The following is a 22531-nucleotide window of genomic DNA, read 5'->3' as shown; positions in this document are numbered from 1 at the left end:
TTTTACTTGCAATGAAAACAAACATGGCTGTGCGAGTCAGCCCGCTGATGTCCCTGACCATCAACAGTGCAAGTGGTTTAAGAAATGGCTGTTCGTGCAATCTGCAAGTATAATGATATCTCTCTGATACACAGAAGTAATATTTATAGTTTATTTTGTGAAAACACCAAGGGCTTCTGCTGTTCTGCTTTATCACCACAGCAGCTGGAGGGAGGTGCTGCTAAAGCCCTGCTGCCCTTGTGTAGGTGCAGTCCCAGCTGCAGTGACCCTGCTGTGCTGCTGTGACACTGCCACGTGCCACGGTGGGCCACCTACCTTTGCGCTTATATAGATACACCCGAATGATGCCATCTTTGTGCCTGTTTGCTGTAACTATGGATCCTAGGAGGAAGAAGAAAAGGTGCTGCGTGCTTTTTTTCTGTGAATTTGTATTTAACAGAGAAAATATCAGCTTGCTCTGAAGTAAGTGCTGCCTGAAGAAAACGGCAGTGGGATGAACCAACTTCTTCTCCTATTATTTTCCTACAAATATTAAGTAATGTGTCTTAACAACAGCCCAAAAGGATAAAACCCCGTTTTCCTATATTCCCCAGAAACCCGTATTTTTGGCAGAACCAAACCAAGAGCACACCTGACCCACTGCAGCAGGGGCACCTAGGGCACCTGTTCAATGGTTAAGGCTCCGGACCCACCAAGTTGCCCAATCCTGGGCATTACTCGGTTAATAAATTCAAGCCCCGAAATCTCCGTCCCACTGCAGAGCGACAAGTTCTGTCTGAAATTGTTTGTCTGGTTTAGAGGTTACAGCGGCAGTGCTGCACTCAAAACTCTCTTCCAGCCTTGATGACCCCACGATCCCACGATTTTATGGTTCTGTGACCGGGAATGCCCGTGTTCACCGCGTGGAGCCCGCACCACCCTCGCAGGCACCGCCCCGCCGAAACCCGGCCCGCCCGCGCCGCTCTTCTCGCCGCGGCCGCTCCGTGAGCCGTAGAATCAATCGCCGTCGCTGGCGGCGTCACCCGCCGCGTTTGGCTGCGTCCCGGAGGCGGAAGCGAGACGCCGCCGGTGGCGGAAGTGAGCCGCCGGGGCGGCGTGCGCTCGGCGATGGCAGCGCAGTAGTGGCGACGGCAGCAGCGGCGGCAGCGGTTTCCCTCCTTCCCCTTCCCTATTCGGCCGTCGGGACCGGGCGGCGCGGCCATGGCCGGGGCCCAGGCGGCCGCCAGCGGCGGGGGGCGCGCGCTGCTGCTGCTGCTGCTGCGGCCGCGGCCGCGCGGCTCGGACGGCGCCTCACGTGACGGCCGCGCGCGCCGCTGCCTCGGCGACTGGCGGTGCCCGCCCGCAGCGCAGCCGGGCCCCGGCGGCGGCGCCGTGTGGGGAAGGGGCGGCGGGAGCGGCGGGAGCGGCGGAGGGAGCCGGCGGCACCGCGGGGAGCGGGGTGAGCCCGTGGGCATGGCGTGTCCTGAGAGCGCAGAGAGTTCGGGCACCCGGGATGGGGAGCGGTCTGCAGCGCGCGTCCCGTGGGAGCAGCTGAGGGAGCTGGGGGTGTTCAGCCTGCTGGAGAAAAGGAGGCTCAGCGGGGACCTCATCGCTCTCTGCAACTAGTCGAAACGAGCGTGTAGCAAAGTGCGGGTCGGCCTCTTCGCCGGGACAGCCAGCGACAGGATAAGAGGACGTAGCCTAAAGCTGTGCCAGGAGAGGTTTAGGTTGGACATTAGGAGGAATTTCTCCAGGGAAAAGGCGACTGTACTATGGACTGGGCCGCTCAGGGCGGTGGCAGTCACCGTCCTCAGGGGTGTTTTAAGGACGTGGCCCTCGGTGCCGTGGTCTGCTTCATGGCGTGGTGGTGTTCGGGCAAAGGTTGGACTCGATGGTCGCAAAGGTCTTTTCCAGCCTGATTGATTCGCAGATTCTGCCTCTTGGCGCTTCACCTCATGCCCCACCTCGCGTTCGTTCTGTCAGGGTAGTTTATACACTACACATCCCAGTGGAAACAATGCACTGTCTTAAGACTGGCTTTCAGTGTTGAAAGTGTTTTCTGCAAAAACGTAAATGGCAAATTGTGAGTGATTACTTTTTCTTAAATGGCAAGTGATGAAAATTCACTTCTTTAACAAAGAGTGTGTGGATTTAGCCCTCCAGCTTTGAAGTGCTCACAGGTCTCACCTGCTGAGGTGATTCTGGTAAAGGAACAGACGCAGGACCCTGTCAATTGGAGGGATTTTTCCCAGAACATTGTATTCCTGGAGAGCATCTCGTAAAGGCAGCATATTGTCCTCTTTTCCAGCCTCTTGCACGTAGAACTTATTGATAGATGTCTTTTCACTTCCAAGCAAGCTGTGGTAGTCTCAACACAAACTATTTTGTCGTAAGTGAAAAACATTCCAGGTAGTAAGGAAACTGCTGGAAAACGAACATGTTGATAAAATATTCTTTCTTAAGAAATAACTTTGTCTTCGTTTATCTTTTTTTTTTTTTTTTTTTTTCCTAGATGTAAGCATCTCTGTGTCATCTTTACAGAGCAAAGAGAATATTTCCTTGTCGGGAAATAGGAGGCTTTATTTTGACACTCATGCGCTGGTATGCCTCTTGGAAGAAAATGGTAATTTGTTTGAAACAAGTAGCTATTTTAATGGGGTTTATTAGTGGTTTTTTTAGTTTACAAAGTCTGTTACTTTTCCTTGACATACAGTGTTACACCTTAATTTTTATGGGATTTTTGTGGGGTTATCTATATAGTAGGTAGGGACACAGAGGGTTTTCTTCAGCTCCAGAAAGGAAACAGTGAGCTTATATAATTTTGTTTGGAATAATTTTTGCCCTGTTGGCAGTTAAAAATGCTAAGAAAAAACGAAATTTTAAAACCTGAGAGCAAAAGACCCCAGAGTTTTCAAGGCAGTGGTTTAAATGTATTAATTGGATTCCTTCGTATTTAGTATATTACACCTTGAATATGCACCAGTGTGTTACAGTTGGATGGAACATGGACTACTTTGTACAGTGCAGCTTTTAGGGTGGAGTGTAGAATACTCTATAAAGTAGTATTATGCTAAAATATAAATAAGGGAATAGATTATTTTGGATTCAGTGCTGAAGTGACAGCTCTCCATTCCTAAAATGGAGAGGTCTAAGTCCCCTTCCCCTGCCAGGTGGTTTCTTCTGTTTCCCTGTACCAGGAACTTTGGAGGAAACTCTCCAGCTCTTTTTCTTAATTGGTATTCAGAGACACTCGTTTAATGAGCTGCTGGATCAGTTGAGTGAGCACAGGTCAGAGTGTCAGGAGGAGGGATAAGGGGAGACGGAGCCTTTCAGTGGTAGTGAACTTTTGTATCAGCTCAGCTACTGAAAGTGACTTGCTCTCAGCTGTGCTTAACCATGCTGAACTGCTGGTTGGTTTCAAATAATCACGTTCTTGCAAGTGTTTCTTTTTATAATGATTAACTCTTGTTCGTGACATTTTTACTCCTACTACATTTTGAGGGTGGAAAAGATGAGGGTATTTTTAGGTATGATGTTTTACTATAGTTTCCAATATATTCAGTTCAAAAAGTTTCTAATAGGTGCTCAGAAGCTGGTAGGCCTAAAATCAGGACAGTTTGCTTTATTTTTAGTTGTTGAGTTTTGTACATCTTCAGTGGCACTGAATTACAATAACTTATAATTTATAATATAATGAGGTATCTGCTTTTCAGAGTCAGAATTTTTGCTTGCTCGTGGAAGTAACCACATGTGAGAGGTGACTTTCCATAATAACTGTGGGAAAACTCCCTGTTTATCCTGTTGATAGTATAGTAGTGCTGTACTATGGAAGCAGTCATGCTATGTCACAGACATAGTTTTGGGGTGGGGGTGGAGAAACTGTTCCTTTGTTAGTGCTGGATCAAGAGGTCTATGTTTTATTATCTTTCATAACTGACATTTGTTGTAATTTGGTGTTGAGTATTAGCAAGTGACATTTCTGTAAACTGTCCAAATTTGGATCTCTCTCTGAATATTGCTTTTTGTTTCATTTAGGATTCACTACTCAGCAGTCTGAGGTCATTGTATCTGCATTAGTGAAAATCATGAACACCAACGTGGATATGATTTACAAGGACATGGTCACCAAAGTGCAGCAGGTTAGATCAGAAGCAGTGGTGGGGTTAAAGCAAATTAAAGCCTTGTATGCCTGCTAATGAAATACATGTTGCTGTTTATTACTGTTGACGCTTCATTTTACAAGTTTGAAGGTGAAGAGCAAACATTCCTCTCTGCCTTATTGACTAGTTCATTTTGTCTTGAGTTTATCAGATACTTACCAAAGTGTTGTTATGGACCTTTAGATTTTAGTTCAGTGGGTTGGTGTGCAAACCACAAGTAGTTTTTTAGTTTCAGCCTTAGAGTTAACATGACACAGAGTTGCTGAGAAGACTTAAAGGAGCATAAGAGGTATTCAGTGCATGGATTTGGATTTCTACATGTATTTTTTGTAGACTTGTAACAAGGAAGCACAAATCCCCTCAGTTATTTAGCACCCTGTTATGTGGTACTTTTTTATTTATGCCCATGTCTCACGGTCACATTTATGTTGTATCAGAATCGAGCTGAAGTGCAGCCTCTGGCTGCTCTGTGAGCCTGGGGTTCACAGCCCCGGGTCACCTTCCCAGCAGGAGCTGTGACTTGTTCCATAGTAACCAGGCTGCTGTCTTGAGACTGGGAAAACAGGATCTGCTGTCTGTCTAGTGTAACAGTCTTGGCAGAAGAGTGTCTCATTGAAAACTGGGATACTGCAAAAGTGGGTTTTGTGGCACTTTCCATCTAGGGAGGTTTCAAGCCAATCTTCCGTAGTTTTAGATTGTAGGCAAACCTACAATCCTCCTCTTGTGCTGAATTTGTTCCACAGTCACTCAGGGAATGCCATGTTAAAGGGTCTTTTTCTCCCATGGCTAGTGGTATTTTACAACGAGCAGTCTCAGCTTCCTTCTCTGTCTTGGTTTATTGAATGAAAGTTGTGTTGAATTTAATGTTGCTATCGATGGTAGATGTTTTCTGAGACTCTTAGATTTGACCCTCAAGTGAATTTCTGCAATTAAGATGCAATGTGTAGGTTTGTATGGCAGCTCAGGAAATGTGTGTGCCATCAACACTGGGCCACATGATAAATTTGTATTTCTTTATGGTCTTTGATTGCAAAAGGGCTTCTGCAGAAAGAGAACAAAAAATTAGAAAAAAAGATTTAGAATGTTGTGGATGAGCTATGATCACAGTATTATCTTGGTTAGATAAAACCTTAGGGAAAAACATGTTTACTTGTGTGTGTGTGTGTATATATGCATGAAGAAGAGAAAGAATATGGAAGGTTCTGTTCTCTGTTTGCTGAATCCACTGAGGAGGAGAGAGAACAAGAACAATATGAAGACACTGAGGAGAAAGAAAAGAGATGTCCATGCAGTACTCTGTCTGTAGACTTCTTTGTAACACGTCCAAAACACATTTTTTTCAGTGTTGTGGTCCGGTAGCCTGTGGTCAGGAGAGGTATCTTTAGATGCTACTTAGAAATAAAACGCTGAGAGGTAGAATTGCATTTTGTGACAAAACTGAACTTCGAGTGCTGTGTTGGATTTGTAGGGGTCTTATTCCAGAACCAAAAGCAAGGGATTACTTGTTAGAGGAAAATCTTTAGCAGAGAAGGCAGTTCCTATTTGCACATGTGGGTAGTGTAGGATCTAGAACAATGTCTACAGATTTCACCCTCCTTGAAAGTTGCAGGGAATTCTATTTTGTCTTCTGTCAGTTGAGTGTAATGAACTGAGAAGAGCAATTCAAAGTGTGATTCCAAGCAGTGAGGCAGAGACTTCCTTGCAGGGAGGGTTTACAGAAGAGGATGGTTGCACTGAGGCATTTTGGTCTGAAAGCCAGATTTGCTCATTTGGCTCAGAGACAGCTCTCCCTAATGCTTTTGCCAGCTTAAGAATTTGATGACTTGGAAGCAAATGTTTCCTAGGTTAATAGTTGAATTATTCTGATCTGTGTTAGCACTGCCAGTTTTGTCAAGCATTACCAACGTTTGAGCCTAACTTGCATCTTTTGTCACTGTCACTCTATCCTGCTTTCTGAAACTTGGATAATCAACCTGAAATTGCTGAATTCAAAATTTCAGGGTACCAAAATAGTCTTTCATATTTGTAGGCACAGATGAGGAAAAGCATTGTAGTTGTGATATGTTCTGAGGTTCTTCTTCCTTCTTTTAAAGGAAATTGCGCTTCAGCAAGTAATGTCCCATATTGGTGCTGTGAAAAAGGATATGATTATTTTGGAAAAAAGTGAATTTTCAGCACTTCGTTCAGAAAATGAGGTAAAAATAACTGTCTTGGAAAATGCTACTCTAGAACCTGCTGCTGCTTTTTTTTTAATGTATAATGATGTAGAAAAGCGTCTTGTACCCAAGGAGATGGCTGGGATGGTTTGGCACCTTCATTAATGACTTTGTTGATGGAGCAGAGCAGAGTCTTCTCTTGCAGACAGTTCAGCAAGTCTGCAGGTGTTCCAAAGCTGGGTGCAGCAGCTGATACACCAGGCAGTTGTGCTGCCGTTCATGGGGGCATCAACAAGCTGGGAAAATGGGATGACCAGAATCACATGAAGTTGAACAAATGGAAATGCCCAGTCATGCCCCTGGGGAATACCTTCAGGCACCAGGACAGGCTGAGGGTGGCCAAATGGGAAGCAGCTTGGCAGGGAAGACCTGGTCGACAGCAAGTGGACCATGAGCCAATGATGAGCCCTTATGGCAAAAGCAGCCAGAGGCCTCCTGGGCTGTGTGAGGGCGACTACCAGTGAAACACTGCTGATTTCTGCCTTGTGCTCCTGTTTGGAAGGGCACAGTACTGAGTAAACATGCATGTGTATTCATCTATACACATACTGGAGACATAGAATAGTGCTTGGTTTGTCTGCCTGTTCATATTGTGAATTATAGTCACTGTTACTGATCGTGAAAATTCAGTAGATTTCTAGATTATGTGGTTTTATGTACAGTAATAAAGTCTAAAATTTTTTCCATGCTCTCACAGAAAATAAAACTTGAGCTCCAACAGATAAAGAAGCAAGTCACGGTAAGATACTGTATCAATATAATTAAAAATTGGCACCTGTCTAATTAGCTGGAAAAAATAAGAAGTGTTACTTTCAGAACTTTATTTTCTAAGCTGTGTTTAGTTGTTATGATACGTGCGATACTGAAATTGCTGTTGACAGTACATTGGGCTGCAGCAATAGCACTTTCATGCATACCTCATTTATGGGAACAGGAAACTGACTAGTACAAGAGGTGAACCAAAATATAACTGAAGTTACTTTTATGTCCTAATTCGGATTCAGAAAGTAGCTGCCCTGTCACAGTTAGGGCTGAGTGAAGTTCTGCATTTAGGGCTGCCTGTACATTAGAATGCTGCATCTTTAAAATCACAGTACTTACTAATTGTGGGAGTTTAATTGTTTGGTTAGGTGGAGTTTTTGTTTCTTTTTTTTTCTCTGAAGCCTTACCTATTACCTGTGCAGAATTTAAAAGAGTCTTTAAATGGCTTTTTAAGGCCACCCAAGTTTGGGATCATTTTGTTTGGGAGCAAATGACCATTCCAAGAAAACAGGCTCTGTGTAGAAAGCTTATTCTGTTAAAGCTTATTCTGTTATTCTGTATAAAATACATTTGCCATCTAATCTTTAAATTGTAACTTATTTATGGTTTTAGTTGCATATAAATGAGTTAGTGAAATCCACTGGTAGAGCATCAAGGATCTGAGTCATCTTTTCTTAAAAGCTAGTTGTCTTCATGTTTTACTTTTAATCATAAATTCAATTCTCACAAGGGCATGTTGCTATATGCTTGCTCACACAAAAAGACACAATGTAAAACTTCAAGGAAAATTTTTATTTTTTGATTTATTAAACCATAATGTATTCCACTGAAATGACAGCTAATGATAAATTAATTAAAGTACAAAATTCAAACACAGAAATGGAGCCTAATTATTGTTAATGCTAATCTAATGAGTTGGCACTGGCCTACTTGAGAAGTGTTTACTTGGTTGTAGCAGTAGAATCTCCCAGAACATCAGCAATCTTTTGCTTCTCCCACATATTCATCTGATCAGCAGTTTACCACATGACAAACTGTCAGCTGGCTGGAATTCCTGCCAGGAGGTTGCGTTAAAATGGCAGCTGCCACCAGGAAAAGCAGGACTCACAGCTATTGATAAAGTCAAATGCAAATGTACAGCTTAATGGTGGTTTTAAAAAGTTAGATGTTTAAAAAGGCATTGAATGTTTCCTGACTTTTAAAATGTCTATAGCTTCTTCTGAAAACCCTTGATGTGTTCTTTAGAAACAGATTTTCTTTTATATTGGAAGGTGAGAAACTGCTGTGAATGTTATTTTCAGCATCAAGATTGCTTCATGGAGGAAATCCAACTTACAGGTGTAGCCAGACATGGGTTTCTAGATATCAGAGAGAGTTGCAGGATATATAAAACATTCTCTGCATTTATAGAAGGATGTACTCTCAGTTAAGTGCTGTTCTCAGGGTTAAAATTAATTTTTAGATTTTGGTTTTGAGGTCCAATTTATACTATAAAACACCATAAAACATCAGGGGAAGAATATGAATATTTAATACTTCTAAAAATTATATGCATTAATTGGAGAAAAGCTCATATTAATGAGATATATAAATAAAGATACAATGTATTGGTCTAATTCTTTCTGCTTATGATAAAACAGAAGATCTTCCTTGCTGCTTTATAATTTTTCCCATTAGGATGAAATTACCAAAGTTCGTGCAGATAACAAGTTAAACCTAAACCTGGAGAAGAGCAGAGTAAAAGAACTGGTAAGTTTGGTTACTTCTAGAAACATCTCAACACTGAGTGATCTCCAAATTTGGGTAAGAGCATCCTTATACTAACCTATAGTATCACTCTCCTTCAAGATGGTATTAATCCAAGTTACTCATCCTTATGCTGGTAAATGCAAGGTGCCATGTTTGAGTCTGTATGTCTTACCTGTTTTGATCTTGTTTTAATATCAAGATTAACACATTACACTGGAATATATTAGATATTAAATCTAATGGGCTGACTAGCTGCCTGGAGGGTTTTCTATTTTATATCTCTATCTCTGTTTACACACTGAATAGTGTTTACACATTTTGTTGAATCATCACTGAAGATGTTTCATTTCCCTGTATCTAGTTTGTCAGAAAATACCTACTGTGGAACTAGTTGTAATTTTTTTAATTTTTTAAGTTATACTGGTTCATGTAATTTTTGAACTTTGAAATAGATCTGAATTGATGTAATCTCAAATTAAGGTAATGTCAATGTAAAATTATAAGATTAACAAGTCTTTGCATTATGCATAGCACTCTAGAGTTCTGTTCTCATAGATTTTTTTAGTAGCTTTTAGGATCTCAATGAAATGGCATCTTCTAAATTGAAGGATCTTTTAATGACTTTCTAAATTATTGTTTCTTTTTCAGTCCTTTTTCCCAGATGTGTCATAAAGACATAATACTTATCTTCAATTCAGGCAATAAGAACTGCTCAATAGATACCATTTATCTTCTGTATGTGCCCCTGGAAGTTTTTCAGTGATTGGTTTAGGTAACAACTCTGTTGGTGACTCAGTATAATAACTGACAGTCTGTGAGCCCGTAGTAGATGCTTGAATCAAGTACAATTTGAGCAGGTAGACTCTTGTTTAAAGGTTAATATGTCATGCTAATGTTTAAAAAAAAATCATATGAAATGTAGGCATTGTGTATATGATAAGCTTTGTAATAATTTGGGCTTAGGAAACTTATATGAAACCACTGCAGCAGTGATAAACGAGGCAGCAATGTTTTCTTGTATGCTAATGTGTAATTGTGGAATCTGGACTTTGGTCTTTTGTGTAGAACACAACTTTATTTTGCCTCCCAGAAAAGGCAAACTGCATGTCAACTTTCTCTTAAAAAAGTTGACCAACTTTAGTCTGTTGTGTAACTATAATTTTATCGTTTCTATGGAAACTGCTCTTTTTTTTCCTCCCCCCATCCCACCATTTAATTGCCAGCTCTGCAATGTGTGAACAGAAGAGGAAAAAGGCAGCTGAATGGGGAGCAGGTTGTAGTACATATGCTGAGTTGGGGGAAAGATGTAATCCAGTATTTTCTACAGTAGGCACAGCATCATTGTTATATTTACTTCAATTGTAATGTGACTAAGGACTGAATATCCAGCTTTCTGAGGAAAAAAAACCCTAAGGATAATTGCAGGTTACTGTGCATTCTTACTAAGTTACTTTTCAGAAGAGAGATGTCCCGAGTTTTAATTGTTTTAACTTGAAACAATAGGTAAAATGTTCTTATCCTTCAGTTTTACATGGAATAAGTGCTGAAAGGGAGTTTCTCCATTTGCCTACACTGATGTTGACAGGCTTTAATGTTTCAAATTCTAAATGCTTTATCTTGTATTTTTTATAGTTTATAATTTTGTCGTCTCTTCCACTTTATTTCTCAGAGAATCCTACCTTGCTTAGTGCACATCTCTTTATGTTGTGATTTATGTCTTCAGTGTACAGATGTGATTTAAAAACTTGAAGTACAGTACAAAAACTTGTATATATTCATGTGTTGTTGCATCACAGTCCCTCTAAGCTGGCTGCTAAAATCCTCAAGATGTATCTGACAGAACTGAATTTTTCCTGCACTGTGAAAATCATAGAGTAGAGGGGAAATCTCCCTGTTGAATTTCAGAGTGGGAGTTTTGGCCTGGTCCTTCCTTTTTTTTTTTTTTTATGTGCTATGTTTATGTTGTTATGGATGTGATGATGGCTTGTAGTAAAAGACCAATTTCACTGTCTTAAACCTAAGAGTAAAATCCTTGAGTCTGGCCTAGAGAGTTCTAAACACAAACCAAAACTTTAAGAAACATCCAGAAAGAAGCTTGTAGAATATAAATCATTCAGAAAATGTGTCTTTGGCTAACTGCATCTATTTAAAGTAAAACAGATGCACACTATTTCAGTCCATAAAATTATTTTAATTTTCATGGTTCTTTTGATAGCGATCAATTCCTCAATGTGAGGTCCAATTCTTGCATTTCTACTGAAACATAATTTTGATTAGATTATTTTTTAAATATTCTGCCATTTTGACACTTTCAAAAATGGAGATTTATATAAAATGTCTGAATTTCTTTTTTTAATACCTGTCTTCATTTTGCAGAATTTAATGACTCCATTAATTGTAGACATGCTGTTATTTGTCTTTATGTAATTTTCTACATTTGTAGCCGCCTGCTGTCTTTTAATTTCAATTTGAGATCCATCAAAAGTCCAAACAGAGCTCTAGATCTTTAAGGAATGTTTTTCAGTGCTGAGGCATTTATGTAGATTAACCTGATTTTAATGTTAAAATTAAATAAGCTTCCAGAGTGAAGGGAAAATAAGGTGACTTTCCACGTGGGAATGTCAGTAGATAAGGCTATTGCTGTTTAACTCAGGATTCTAAGATGGGTGCCTGATGACCTTAGTACTGTTCACTGGAGACTGTGCTTTATCAGTTCTCTTTGAATAATTGCTCCAGTAGCAGGGCAGGAACCATTATGGATGTCAAGGTAAATCAAGCCTGTTCATGAGTCAGAAAGGTAACCTGCTTTAAAGATATGCTTCATTATTTTGGATTTAACTTTTCCTTGAAGCCAAGTAGCCATAACTTAAAAATAAGCTACAACTTCTGATGATCCACAGACAAAAGGCTTCATGTGCAATACAAATGTTCTGTTTTCAACAAATATACCATAAAATTACAGAGGTCAGAGCAGTTCAAATTGTGGGTGCATACAGTGCTGGCTAAACATTTCGTTGATAGCTGAGTTTGATGTGATTTTAAAAAGTGTTCTCCCCTTCCTGAACGGAGCAGATGGTTCAGTCTTGGTTGCGCTTGTATGCTCAGTGGATTAGTCAGCTGTTCCAGAGTTACTGTTTAGAGTCTTAGGTCCTTGCTTTTCAGAAATGCAAATCTGCCAGCCTCTCTTCCAGCTGTTTACTAATATATACAGTTTGTGTGGAAGAGGAGTGTCTGGAGAACTTGTTGCACATCACATTTCTGAAGTGTGCTTTTCAGAATGGACAGGTACCCTACAATGCTGTCTCGCAAGTGCTGTCAGACAATAATCTTGTCCAGATGATGTGTTCTACATAATTTGGAAACAAATAAACTTGCTTTAAAGCCGGGGAAAAAAAGTTTAAGGACAGTATCATGGTTAACTCTGTTTTTTTTCCCCTTCTAGTATTCACAAAATGAAAGAAAACTACTTGAAATGAGGACAGAAATAGTGGAATTGGTAAGAACTTACTAGCTATTTATTACACAGCAAATCTTTTCGTACTTGTGTTATAGACCTTGTATCCTTTTTGGACTGGGTGTTGTCTTCATGCACTTCAACTTAAATGTCTACAGAATAAAAAGGCTTTCATATATATTATTAGACCCTCTGCATGTATATATGAGCTGTTCAGTAGTCACTTTGTTTTGAAACCTCATGCATGTAGTATTTTCTGTAGATGGAATTCCACTCACAGTGTGAAATTAATTCTTTCCCCCATGTTTAGAGAGAAACTCATTGCTAGACTGATTTGCCTTCATGTTTTAGAGGAGCTTTTTACCAAGTACTACTACTTCTCTTTGTTTCCTTTCTGTAGTTCAGGGAATTTTCCCTGGGAAGTCGTCTAGCAGTAAATCATTAACGGACTCAAAGAGTGTTTCAGTAGTGCTGATTTGAAACTATCAGCAGCTCAGCAGCTGTAGTTCTTAGTTTACAAGTTGGATTTTTCAGTCTCTTCTGAATAATAATTCTATCCCATATTTTTTTAGCAGAAGTCCTGTCTTCTGTCATAATCAAATTCTGAATTAGTAGCTGATTTTGTGGTAAAACTCACTGCAAGACAAAGACATGCTTTTCTTCAACAGAAGACCAATTCTCAGTTTTTCTAATGATCCATCAATCTCTCTGCTGCAGTATGGCTTTGTCACGAGAGGCTCTTAGGCTTCTCAATAGCTCTTACAATTGAGCAGTGACTTTAGTCAGCGGGCTGAATGACAGATTGAAGTTAATGTTTACACTGTTGGATTGAGATAAGAAGGCATCCAGTTCTGCCAGTTTCCAAATTACTTGTGAAGGAACATGTAACCACATAAATGTGCTGAGTTCACCAAATTATTCAATTCCTTGGATATAATCAGCTAAGAAGGAACTTGTTCTCTTTGAATAAGGTCTCTGTTAGCTCAGCTGGTTAGAGCATGATGCTAATAATGCCAAGGTTGTGGACTCCATCTCTGTACAGGTCATTCACTGCAGAATTAGACTTACGATCCTTGTGGATCCCTTCCAACTCAGAATATTCTGTAACTTCTGTAAGAATGCAAATTAACATGCATTTAAGGAGGAGGCAAAAATACAACTTGAAGGGATGGGTTAAATTTCTAAATAAACTAGGAGGTGTTCAAATTGCATAATTTTGTTGCTTTGCTTTTTAGCACGCACAACAAGACCGAGCTCTGACCCAGACAGACAGAAAAATAGACACAGAAGTTGCGGATCTGAAAACGATGCTTGAATCGCACAAACTTGATAATATTAAATACTTAGCAGGTAAGGAACCTGATGGTTGTCCCTGATGGTGAAACTGCCAAACATTGTTAAATCTTTAGCAAACTCTCAATTGACTGCATTTATAAAGGCCCTCATTAAACTAAAAATAAATAAATAAACACACCACAAAAAACCCAACTTGAAATAGTCTTAGGCAAGATTAGCAGCCTTATTTCTGTACTTAATCCAAAAGAAGTTTCCTATGATTCACGACTTTATTTTGCATGGGCTTTTTTCAGGTTTTTGTCCTTCTTTATACTGTTAATAATAATAATATGTGTGCCTGTTAACAAAGACAAAAACGTTCTGTGCCTGACTTAATGTATGTAAGCAGCCTGCTGCATGCATTACCAGGATTTCTTCATCCACCTGATGGAGAGCTATGTGCAAAAAGGAACATTTTGGTTTTTTCTGACTGTTCAAGGCCTCATATTCTTTAAACTTCATGTTTACATAAATACTTGGAGAAAATACTATATATGTGTGCCTACATTATTGCCCTAGGTAACTTTAATATTTTGACATTTTACTACTGAGTGTGCAGTACTATTAAATGAGGTTTGCAGTAGAAAATTAGTCTGATTTAGATTTTCTGATTATTTTTTCACAGTGGGTTTTTCAAAAGTACAATCACATAAGCCTAATAGTACTGTATTTCAGACATATCATTTAGAGAGAACCAATAAAATGGAAAATAAAAGGTGCTTTATTAAAATGAGAGAAAATTGTGTTCCCTACCATTCCTACTCAAAAACAAGTTGAACTCTACATGGAAGAATAATAATTTTAAAATAATTTGTGTTGCATTTGAAATGCTGGTGTTGCAAACAAAGGCGAAAATATTTTGTGTTTATGTCTTGAAATAAAAATTTGATTTCATTTGAATAGAAATTTTAAAAATGTAAAACTGATAAGCCTTGTTAAAAGTAACTTTTATTTGTTTGCTAAATATTAGGCTGTGTTTTATTAATCCCATTATTTATTTCCTTGTTTATATCTGTAACTTGCTATATTGATCTTTTTGGAATGGTAAGCAAGTAAGGGTTTCTTTCTGCCTTTCGATAGTTTTCCAGCATTTCCTTTTTATTTTTTTTCTCTCCTTATTTTTCATTTTTATACTCTTCCTACCTTGAAATGGTTTGTTGTAAATGAAAAACTTAATCTCTCATATGGGGGTGGGGAAGTCAATGAAATTTTAGTATTGTAGTAAGATGTGTGCATAGCTCTCTGAAGAGATGTTTTGAGAGCTATTGATTTAATGTTATTTAATGTCAGTATTAATGCCATTTCCCTCCCCATCTTTATTTTCTTTCAGGTTCAGTATTTACGTGCCTTACTGTTGCACTGGGATTTTATCGTTTATGGATATAACAAAACATAAATTTAAAGGGACTTCTTTGCCTGAGTTTCTGAAAAAAGAAGTTTTTAATCTTCACCTGGGTTTTAACCAAATCTTGACTGTTTTATTTATTATTTTATAAAGCAGACTGTGTTGAGAATGTAACCAAAGACGTGCCTAAAAACAAACTGTGCACATGCCTTGCATATGTTGAACCTTACCTCTGATGGACGCACTTCTGCCATTTCCCTCTGTTCATAGGCAAAGACTGGCATTCCTGCCAGTGGAGTGGGCCTGCATGCTGTAGAGAAAACCAGTGGAATTCTGGCCAGACTCAGTTGCATGTATTGGACTGAAGTATTTATTATTAGTGTAAAACTGAGGCTACATGTTCTGTGGCTTGGAGGCACTCTTGTATAAGTGGAGCTTGTGCTAACTGAATCATGCTTACTTCCCTCCCTCTAACACTTGTTCGTACAGTTACTATGATCAAATATTTGTTTGGCTATTTTTGTATCATAGCTATCAGCTTGTTTTCCAGATGGCTGCCCAATCAGTTGTGTTCATGAACAGGTCCTGTGTTAAGATAGCAGTGTTGGCTGCTAGTTTTGTTTGTAAGGTATTTGTAGAGATTTTTGTGACTAACTTGCCTTTGGTACATGTAAGTATCTGATACTCATTCCATATGCTAATTGCTTACCTTACCACTGTAACTGGAAGCTGGAAATGCTGTAACCTGCACTGGTTGTGTTAATTTGTAGTTAGGTGATACAAAGTGTCTCAGGTGCTGCTTTCTTGAGGAAAGGGAATTGATGCTTCTAGAAAGGAAAGAGATTTTAAATAGTGGTTATGAAGCAGGCTCTTAGACAAGAGAATTGCAGTAGCAGCAGTCTTCTGGGGGTTTTATTGTTTCATTTCTTTAAAAAATCATGTTGATTGTTCAAATGTGGAACTCTGATAGTGATTATAATAATTGAAGCAGCAGTGGACACCTGCAAAGATGTTAAAACCCACATGAATCAGGAAGTGCCACTGAAAGCAGTGAAGAAGGATGTCCAGTGTATCCAGGTATCTGTCATTCTTCCACTGATGAAATGACTTTTAGTAGCAGAGCTGCCATTTGTGTTTTTTCACCTAAAGGAAATTTCCCTTTCATGCTTGCTGCTCTAAGGAGGGGAGCTCAGTTTATGCACTGGTGATAAATGCTGTTAGAGTACAATAATGGCTTTGCTTAGTGAAAGTAAAGCTTTTTGGCTACTTTGTGCCTGTACTGTAATAACCATTTAACGTTTTTGTGGTTGGAAGTGCCAACTTTGATCATGTGCAACTTCAGAGGAGGATGCCTGTAACAATACTATACTGACCTGAAATAAAGAATTTTGAATATTTCATACAATATGAGGTGTTTTCATTATAAAAACAACTTTTTGATTTGAAAATGGTCTCTTTGGCTGAAAGTAAGTCACTGCTCATAGCAAGTCTTTTAAGCTAAGAGTTTGCAAAGTCAACAGCCCCTCCAAAACACTGAAGAGAAATAACATAAAGGAAATTATTATTGTAGACTAACTTAACAGGCCCTCTAAATTAATGGATATTGAATTTATACTGAAGATCTTCACTTTTTTGTTTAAAAAATTTTTTTATACTAAGTTACAGGATTCTCAAATTAGAGAAGCAATAATTCAGCTTTTAGAATGACTTTGCTGTTGGTCTTATCTTCCCAAAGCAGATGGTTCTATATATGTCCATGTTGGCCTGCAGGCTTGTGCATCTAGTTGCTAAAATAAGTATTTAAGACTAATTTTAAACACAGGGTCTATCCTGCTATAAACAGATACTGTGCAAATAAATTTCTATTTAGGGCAGGTGGAAGGAGGAAGTGAAGGATTATAGAGTACCAGCATCTTGGAATTACCACAGTGTCAGCAAACCAGCACTTCTTGGTGAGTGTTTAAGCAAGGAATAAAGTCAGTGTGTCATTCGGGAAAAATACACTACACAAATAGAACGTAGTTATGATCTCCCAGTCCATAAAGTCTTCAAGTGTTGTCTAAAAGCTTGTTACTTCCAGCCTGTGTGCACAAACACAAAATCTTCTTTCATTTACTCTGTCTATTTAACACTGTCTCATCATATATACCAGATGTATTTCTTGGCTTTTCAAAAATTTAGAAAATCCCTCTATGTGTTTCCGAACACAAATCTGACATTTAAACTCAAGGAATGAGCATTCCCATACAGGTGAGAATCTGTTACAAAATCACAGAATGGTTTGGCTTGCAAGGGACCTTAAAGATCATCTTGTTCCAGCCCCCGTGCCATGGGCAGGGACACCTTTCATAGCCCAGGTTGCTCAGAGCCCCATCCAGCCTGGCCTTGAACAGTGCCAGGGATGGGGCATCCAAAGTTTCTCTGGGCAACCTGTGCCACTGCCTCACTAACCCTCACAGTAAAGAACATTTTACTAACACCTCACATAAACTGATGCACTTTGAATTTAAAGCTATCACCCCTTGTCCTGTCCCTACGTGCCTTCGTACAGAGTCCCTCTCCAGCTTTGATGTAGCCCCTATTCAGGTTCTGGAAGGTGCTCTAAGGTTTCTCCAGGCTGAGCAGCCCTATGTCTCAGCCTGTCTACATAGGAGAGGTGTTCCAGCCCTCTGAGCATCTTCTTGGCCTCTGGACTTGCTTGAGCAGGCCTATGTCTGTCTTATTTTGGGACTACAGAGGCAGATGAAACGCTCCAGGTTTAGTCTCACCACAGCAGAGAAGCAGAATTGCCGTCCCTCGCCCTGCTGGCCATGCTGCTTTTGATACAGCCAGGATACAATTGGCTTTCTGGGCTGCAAATGCACATCTCTTGAGGGTTGAGAGTTAAATGATCACTAAAGGTATAAACAAGAGCTCTAAATTGGCAATTCTCCAAATTTGTTTCTGTAAAACTCTCTATCAATCTGTATGTTGTCTCTTAATTGGAATCAGGAGCAATTCTAAATGTACAGAGATACTTTTCTGCTTTGATTTTTAATTTGCAGAGCTCTGTCAAAAGATGCAAGTGAAAGTGAAAATTAAACAAGATTGTTTTACCATAGAAGCACTTCAAGCTGTGAAAAGCTGCAGTAGCTCCCCAGTGATTCAGAAATCACAGAATATTTGCAGGTTGGAAGGGACCCACAAGGATAATCAAGTCCAACTCTTAGGTAAATGGCCTGGATGGGGATTAAACCTACATTATTATGGCATTATTGGCATTATTAGCACCCTGCTCTGGCCAACTGACCTAATCTCATGTATCTGTTCACTTCCTGCCTGGCATAAAAAGAAATAAAAAAGAATAAAAGAAAAAAAAAATCCAGAAATGCTAGATCTCTCACACTCTCTCTTTAAAGCAATATGCAGGCTGAATCTGAGCTCCAGCCCGACTTTGCTTTCAAGAAAAGCCCATTTCTGTTGTGAGTATGGAAGAGTAAGGGTCTGTCTATACAAACACTAGTTCTGACTTTTTCCTTGAATTTCCCTATTTACGTAGCAAAGACAATGTTCTTTAAAATTTTTTTCCAGAGAAGCAAATTGAGAACCATTCCATTTGTTGGAAAGCCTAAGTTGCACCAAAATTTCTTTGGTGTTTTGCAGAACAAATTGAGATCCAGAGTTCTTGCAAAACTGTATTTACTTGTGATATGTTGCTGGGAGTATTCTGAGTCTGCGTGTTTTGCTTTTCTTCTTGTTCTTAGTAAAATTTCACAATGGGGGAAGTCTTCCTTTCACTGCTATGTATTAGATAAATTGTTTGCTTCAAGTGTTTTATTACTGCTAAATCCCATGCAGTCTAGCCTTTTCTCTGTTGGAAGTGTTGTTTGCATCATTCATTTCCCAGAATGTTGCAGAGTTTTGCTTAAAACCACAAGCTGACAAATAGAAACATATTTTTAATGTAGATACAAAATCTGCTTCAATTTTACTAACCACAAATGTTTTGGTTTACTAGAATAATAGTTCTCCTGGTTGTGAATGTTCACTTAAATGACCTTTCCAAAAATGGTGAAATCCTAGCTCCAAGCAGCTATTAACAGCACCTTCAAGATGTTTTGAGTCATACTGCTTTAGTGGACTTTTCTTACTTTTGCTACCATCTGCAGAGCTTGCACAGGAAAGCTGGTGAAGTTTTTTATGTGGTTTGGGGTTTTGGGGTTTTCTAAATCAGCAAAGTTAGGTAAATTCCCATTACAAGTTCTCTTGAATTACTGCAAGATGTGAGCAAGACTTTAGTTTCAGATCTCCACATTGAGTTTGCAGGAATCAGGTAAACTACCTTTATTATGATTTCTAAAAATTATCAAAACTCTGCAAGACAGTTTACTATTTAGCAAACCTTCTATTTAAAGTCTCTCTTCAAGGAATAAGTACACAGTAAAATTAATTTTTAAAGTTTTAATATATTTGAAAATTATTTATTAGTTTCAAATACCAATGTTTTCTTTTTAATCGTTTTTCCTTTATTTACATAGATTTTAAATTTAAAGGGATGTTTGTTGTTGAGGTGTTTTGTGGCTGGGTTTGGGATTTTTTTTTAATTTTAGAATAAAGATTTCTGTATAAGCAATATATTTCCTTTAGTCTCTAAATAGTTCGTTTACAATCCAATATGTGCCTGGAGTTTTGGGGGTGACTTTAAAGCAGAAACAAATGCATACTCCCTTGGAGAAAGATGGCCTGCTGTGTCTTTGTTAGGAAAGCTTCCTTTGGCTTAAAACATATTTTTTACCCTATTGCTAAACATTTTAAAGCAGTAGTGTTGATTCTTTATTTTCCACTTCAGTTCTGTGTCAGAGCAGTCACCCCTGATCCTCAACATGCAGTGTTGTAACTACATGGAGATCATAGAGTATGATAGCCAGTGTTTGCATAGTGTTCCTTTGAAATCCAAGGAAGAAGATTTTGATTTTCTTGGGAGTGTGCCTAGCTGGTATCGAAAACAAAATATTGGAAATGAGTAACAAAATATTGCAGCAAATATCAACCTTGGGCCAATGTTTATCCCTGTAGTGAGGCATGCCAGTGTAGTGTAATATTTCAGATACTTCAGGTCTGATACACACCCTGTCAAACAGAAATGAAATACATTAGGTTCCCTGTTGTATTCTGAAGTTATATCAGCTTGATTTGAGTCATGAGGAATACTACCCATGAACGGTCTCTTGTTTGTTGCATGAGTAAAAATGTAGTGAGGGAAAAAAAAGAAGGGTGGTGTGTTGTTTTGGTTGTGGTTTGTTTTCTTTCCCTCCGGGGAAGTGGCACATGTTCTGTGAGAACTTTAAACAGAGCTGTGTGGTACATGAATATAACAGTGGCATATTTATAGCAAGCAACTGAATTTGGTCAAATCCAGTTTGTATACAGGGCTCCAGGGTTTGAATCAGAACCGACAGAGACAGTAATAGTTGTCTTGGCGGGGGTGGGGAAGGGAAGCAGGACAGGTTTCTCAGCATGAAGGGAAAACTCAACATTTGTACTTCTTATACTTTAATCTCCAGCATGCTTTGGTCTTTCCCCTTTGTTAGAAGCACTGTAGTCCTCTTGTGCAGGACTGTTGAGAATGCATGTTTCTTCATGAATTGGCAGCTACTAAATGTGTCACTTTTAATTGTGATTTTGTCCAGAATAATGGGTCACTCCAAAACATTCTCCTCTCTTTACCCAGGATCTGTTTTCTTGTGGCAAAGGTAGACTATGCTTTATACACTTATAAAATGCTCCGAGTGATGCAAGAAATTAATAAATAGAAAGGCCACTTCAGAAGATTCTTTAAAGGCTACTTACCACAACCAGATCTAGATAATGGCAGGAGATTTTAAAAATCTTTTATATCACAGCTTTAAAAGAAGCCAATTCCTTTGCCTCATGGTTTACATGCAGAGTTTCCTTGTGTTCTTGACTCCAGGTAAGCCAAGGACCTGACAACCTCTTGTCTGAGCTACCAAGCTCTTCACGGAGCATTTGAGACCAAATAAAGTGTCAGGCCTATTAAAAAAAAAAAAAAAAACAAACCCTCTGCTGGTGCTCAGAAGAGACCATGAGCATGCCTAGTGTGGATCTTGCTCGTGGATTTTACATTTTTGTTCAGTGGGTTTTTTGGTGTGGTTAGTTACCTTGTCTCATGTGTTACATTGTACCAGCACTCAGAAGGAATGAGCTGTGACAAGTTTTTTAAGAAGGAGCACCAAAGTCCATAGGAAAATTATTGCAGAGATGTTAGTATTTTCATTCCCTCTAAAAAGGAACCATGTTTAAACATAAACTGAGTTGATTTATTTCTTTAATCCTTCTAGCCCCTTTCCAGACTCTGCATTGCAGCATGTTCCTGTGTGTGAATTGTTTCATTTTTAATAATCTGGTTTGGGCATGCCCAAGCTACAGCTCTCAAAAAAAGCTCAGGTAAGATTACTCTCTCTTTTTACTACAGTAAGAATGCATTCAAGACTTCAGCACATTTAAAAATGTATTGTCTGCTGAGCTGCTTAAGCAGTTACGTGTCTTGTTTGCAGCAGGGTCCCAGTTTGCCCTGAGGTATCAGACCACACCTGACAAGTTATAAATTTGATGATTCATAAGGTGCAGCTAACTGGAGGGTTGGGAATGCCTAAGGAAGCTAATCCTGTTTGATAAACAGAGGTAGTCATCAGCTAACAGAGCAAAAATATGCTCACCGTGAAAGGTAAATGTTCAATAAAAACCTCATCTCCGTTTACTTAAAGGCCAGTTTTTTGAAAGGTATTTTATTTTTCTGCTGTTACCTAGCAGGAAAAAAAGAAAAAAAAAACCATACCTCTGTACTTGGACACTCTTAGCTCATTTTCCTTTGCATTCCTATCTTTGAATTTTCCACGTCATTTAAAAAATCCTTTTGGATTTTTTTATATGCTATTCATAACTTCAATGTTGTTTTCAAGCTTTCTTGTCCCTGCCAGGTTGTAGAGAGATTTAGAGGAGGCAGGAGTTGTTTTTCAGTGTGTTCTTAATGAGGGATTTAGTGGATTTCTAAATAAAACAGTATTCAATGCATTAAAATATGACCAAAGGCTCTCTTGCAAGCCTTTACTTGAACTTGACTGAAGTTAAAGGCTTGTTTATATGGAGGTTTCATATCAGTCTTCTGATTGATGCTTGTTTAAGTTTTTGTACAAATTGTATTTCAAGAAGCAATTTAAATATTTTTGTACACTGTTAGTACATCACCACATGCAGCAAAACCACAAGACCTTGAGGTACTCAAATATCTCTGAATAAAACAAGCCCTGGATCACATATAAACAGATACAAATACAGAGGGGGAAAATTGCAAGGTGCTAGAAGTCTGTGTACTGTATAAATATCTAAGATACCAAATAGATAAGACAGTAGCAACCGTGAAAGAAAACATGAGCAAAGCCAGTGTCTTTGGCCCATAAATGAAGGTTAAGGCATGTGGCTCTTCTTTGCTCTTGGACAAAACCCAGCAATGGAGACAGGCAGCTGTTCAACA

General features: G+C 39.1%; 1 protein-coding gene across 1 annotated transcript; it reads left to right on the top strand.

Annotated features, from left to right (window-relative positions):
* Positions 1 to 1074: 1074 nt before the first annotated feature.
* MCUR1 (mitochondrial calcium uniporter regulator 1) lies at positions 1075 to 16405 on the top strand. The gene is made up of 9 exons (XM_066324216.1): positions 1075 to 1438; positions 2492 to 2602; positions 4015 to 4118; positions 6233 to 6334; positions 7053 to 7094; positions 8795 to 8866; positions 12309 to 12362; positions 13556 to 13670; positions 14986 to 16405. Exons 1-9 carry the CDS (start codon positions 1201 to 1203, stop codon positions 15039 to 15041), a joined length of 894 nt encoding a protein of 297 aa, XP_066180313.1. The 5' UTR covers positions 1075 to 1200; the 3' UTR covers positions 15042 to 16405.
* Positions 16406 to 22531: the final 6126 nt, after the last annotated feature.

This window comes from Sylvia atricapilla, chromosome 1 (assembly GCF_009819655.1).
Source record: "Sylvia atricapilla isolate bSylAtr1 chromosome 1, bSylAtr1.pri, whole genome shotgun sequence".
In the NCBI taxonomy this organism is placed as follows: domain Eukaryota; kingdom Metazoa; phylum Chordata; class Aves; order Passeriformes; family Sylviidae; genus Sylvia; species Sylvia atricapilla.
Note: the sequence above shows the minus strand (reverse complement) of the source record. Positions and strands in the feature narration are given on the sequence as shown.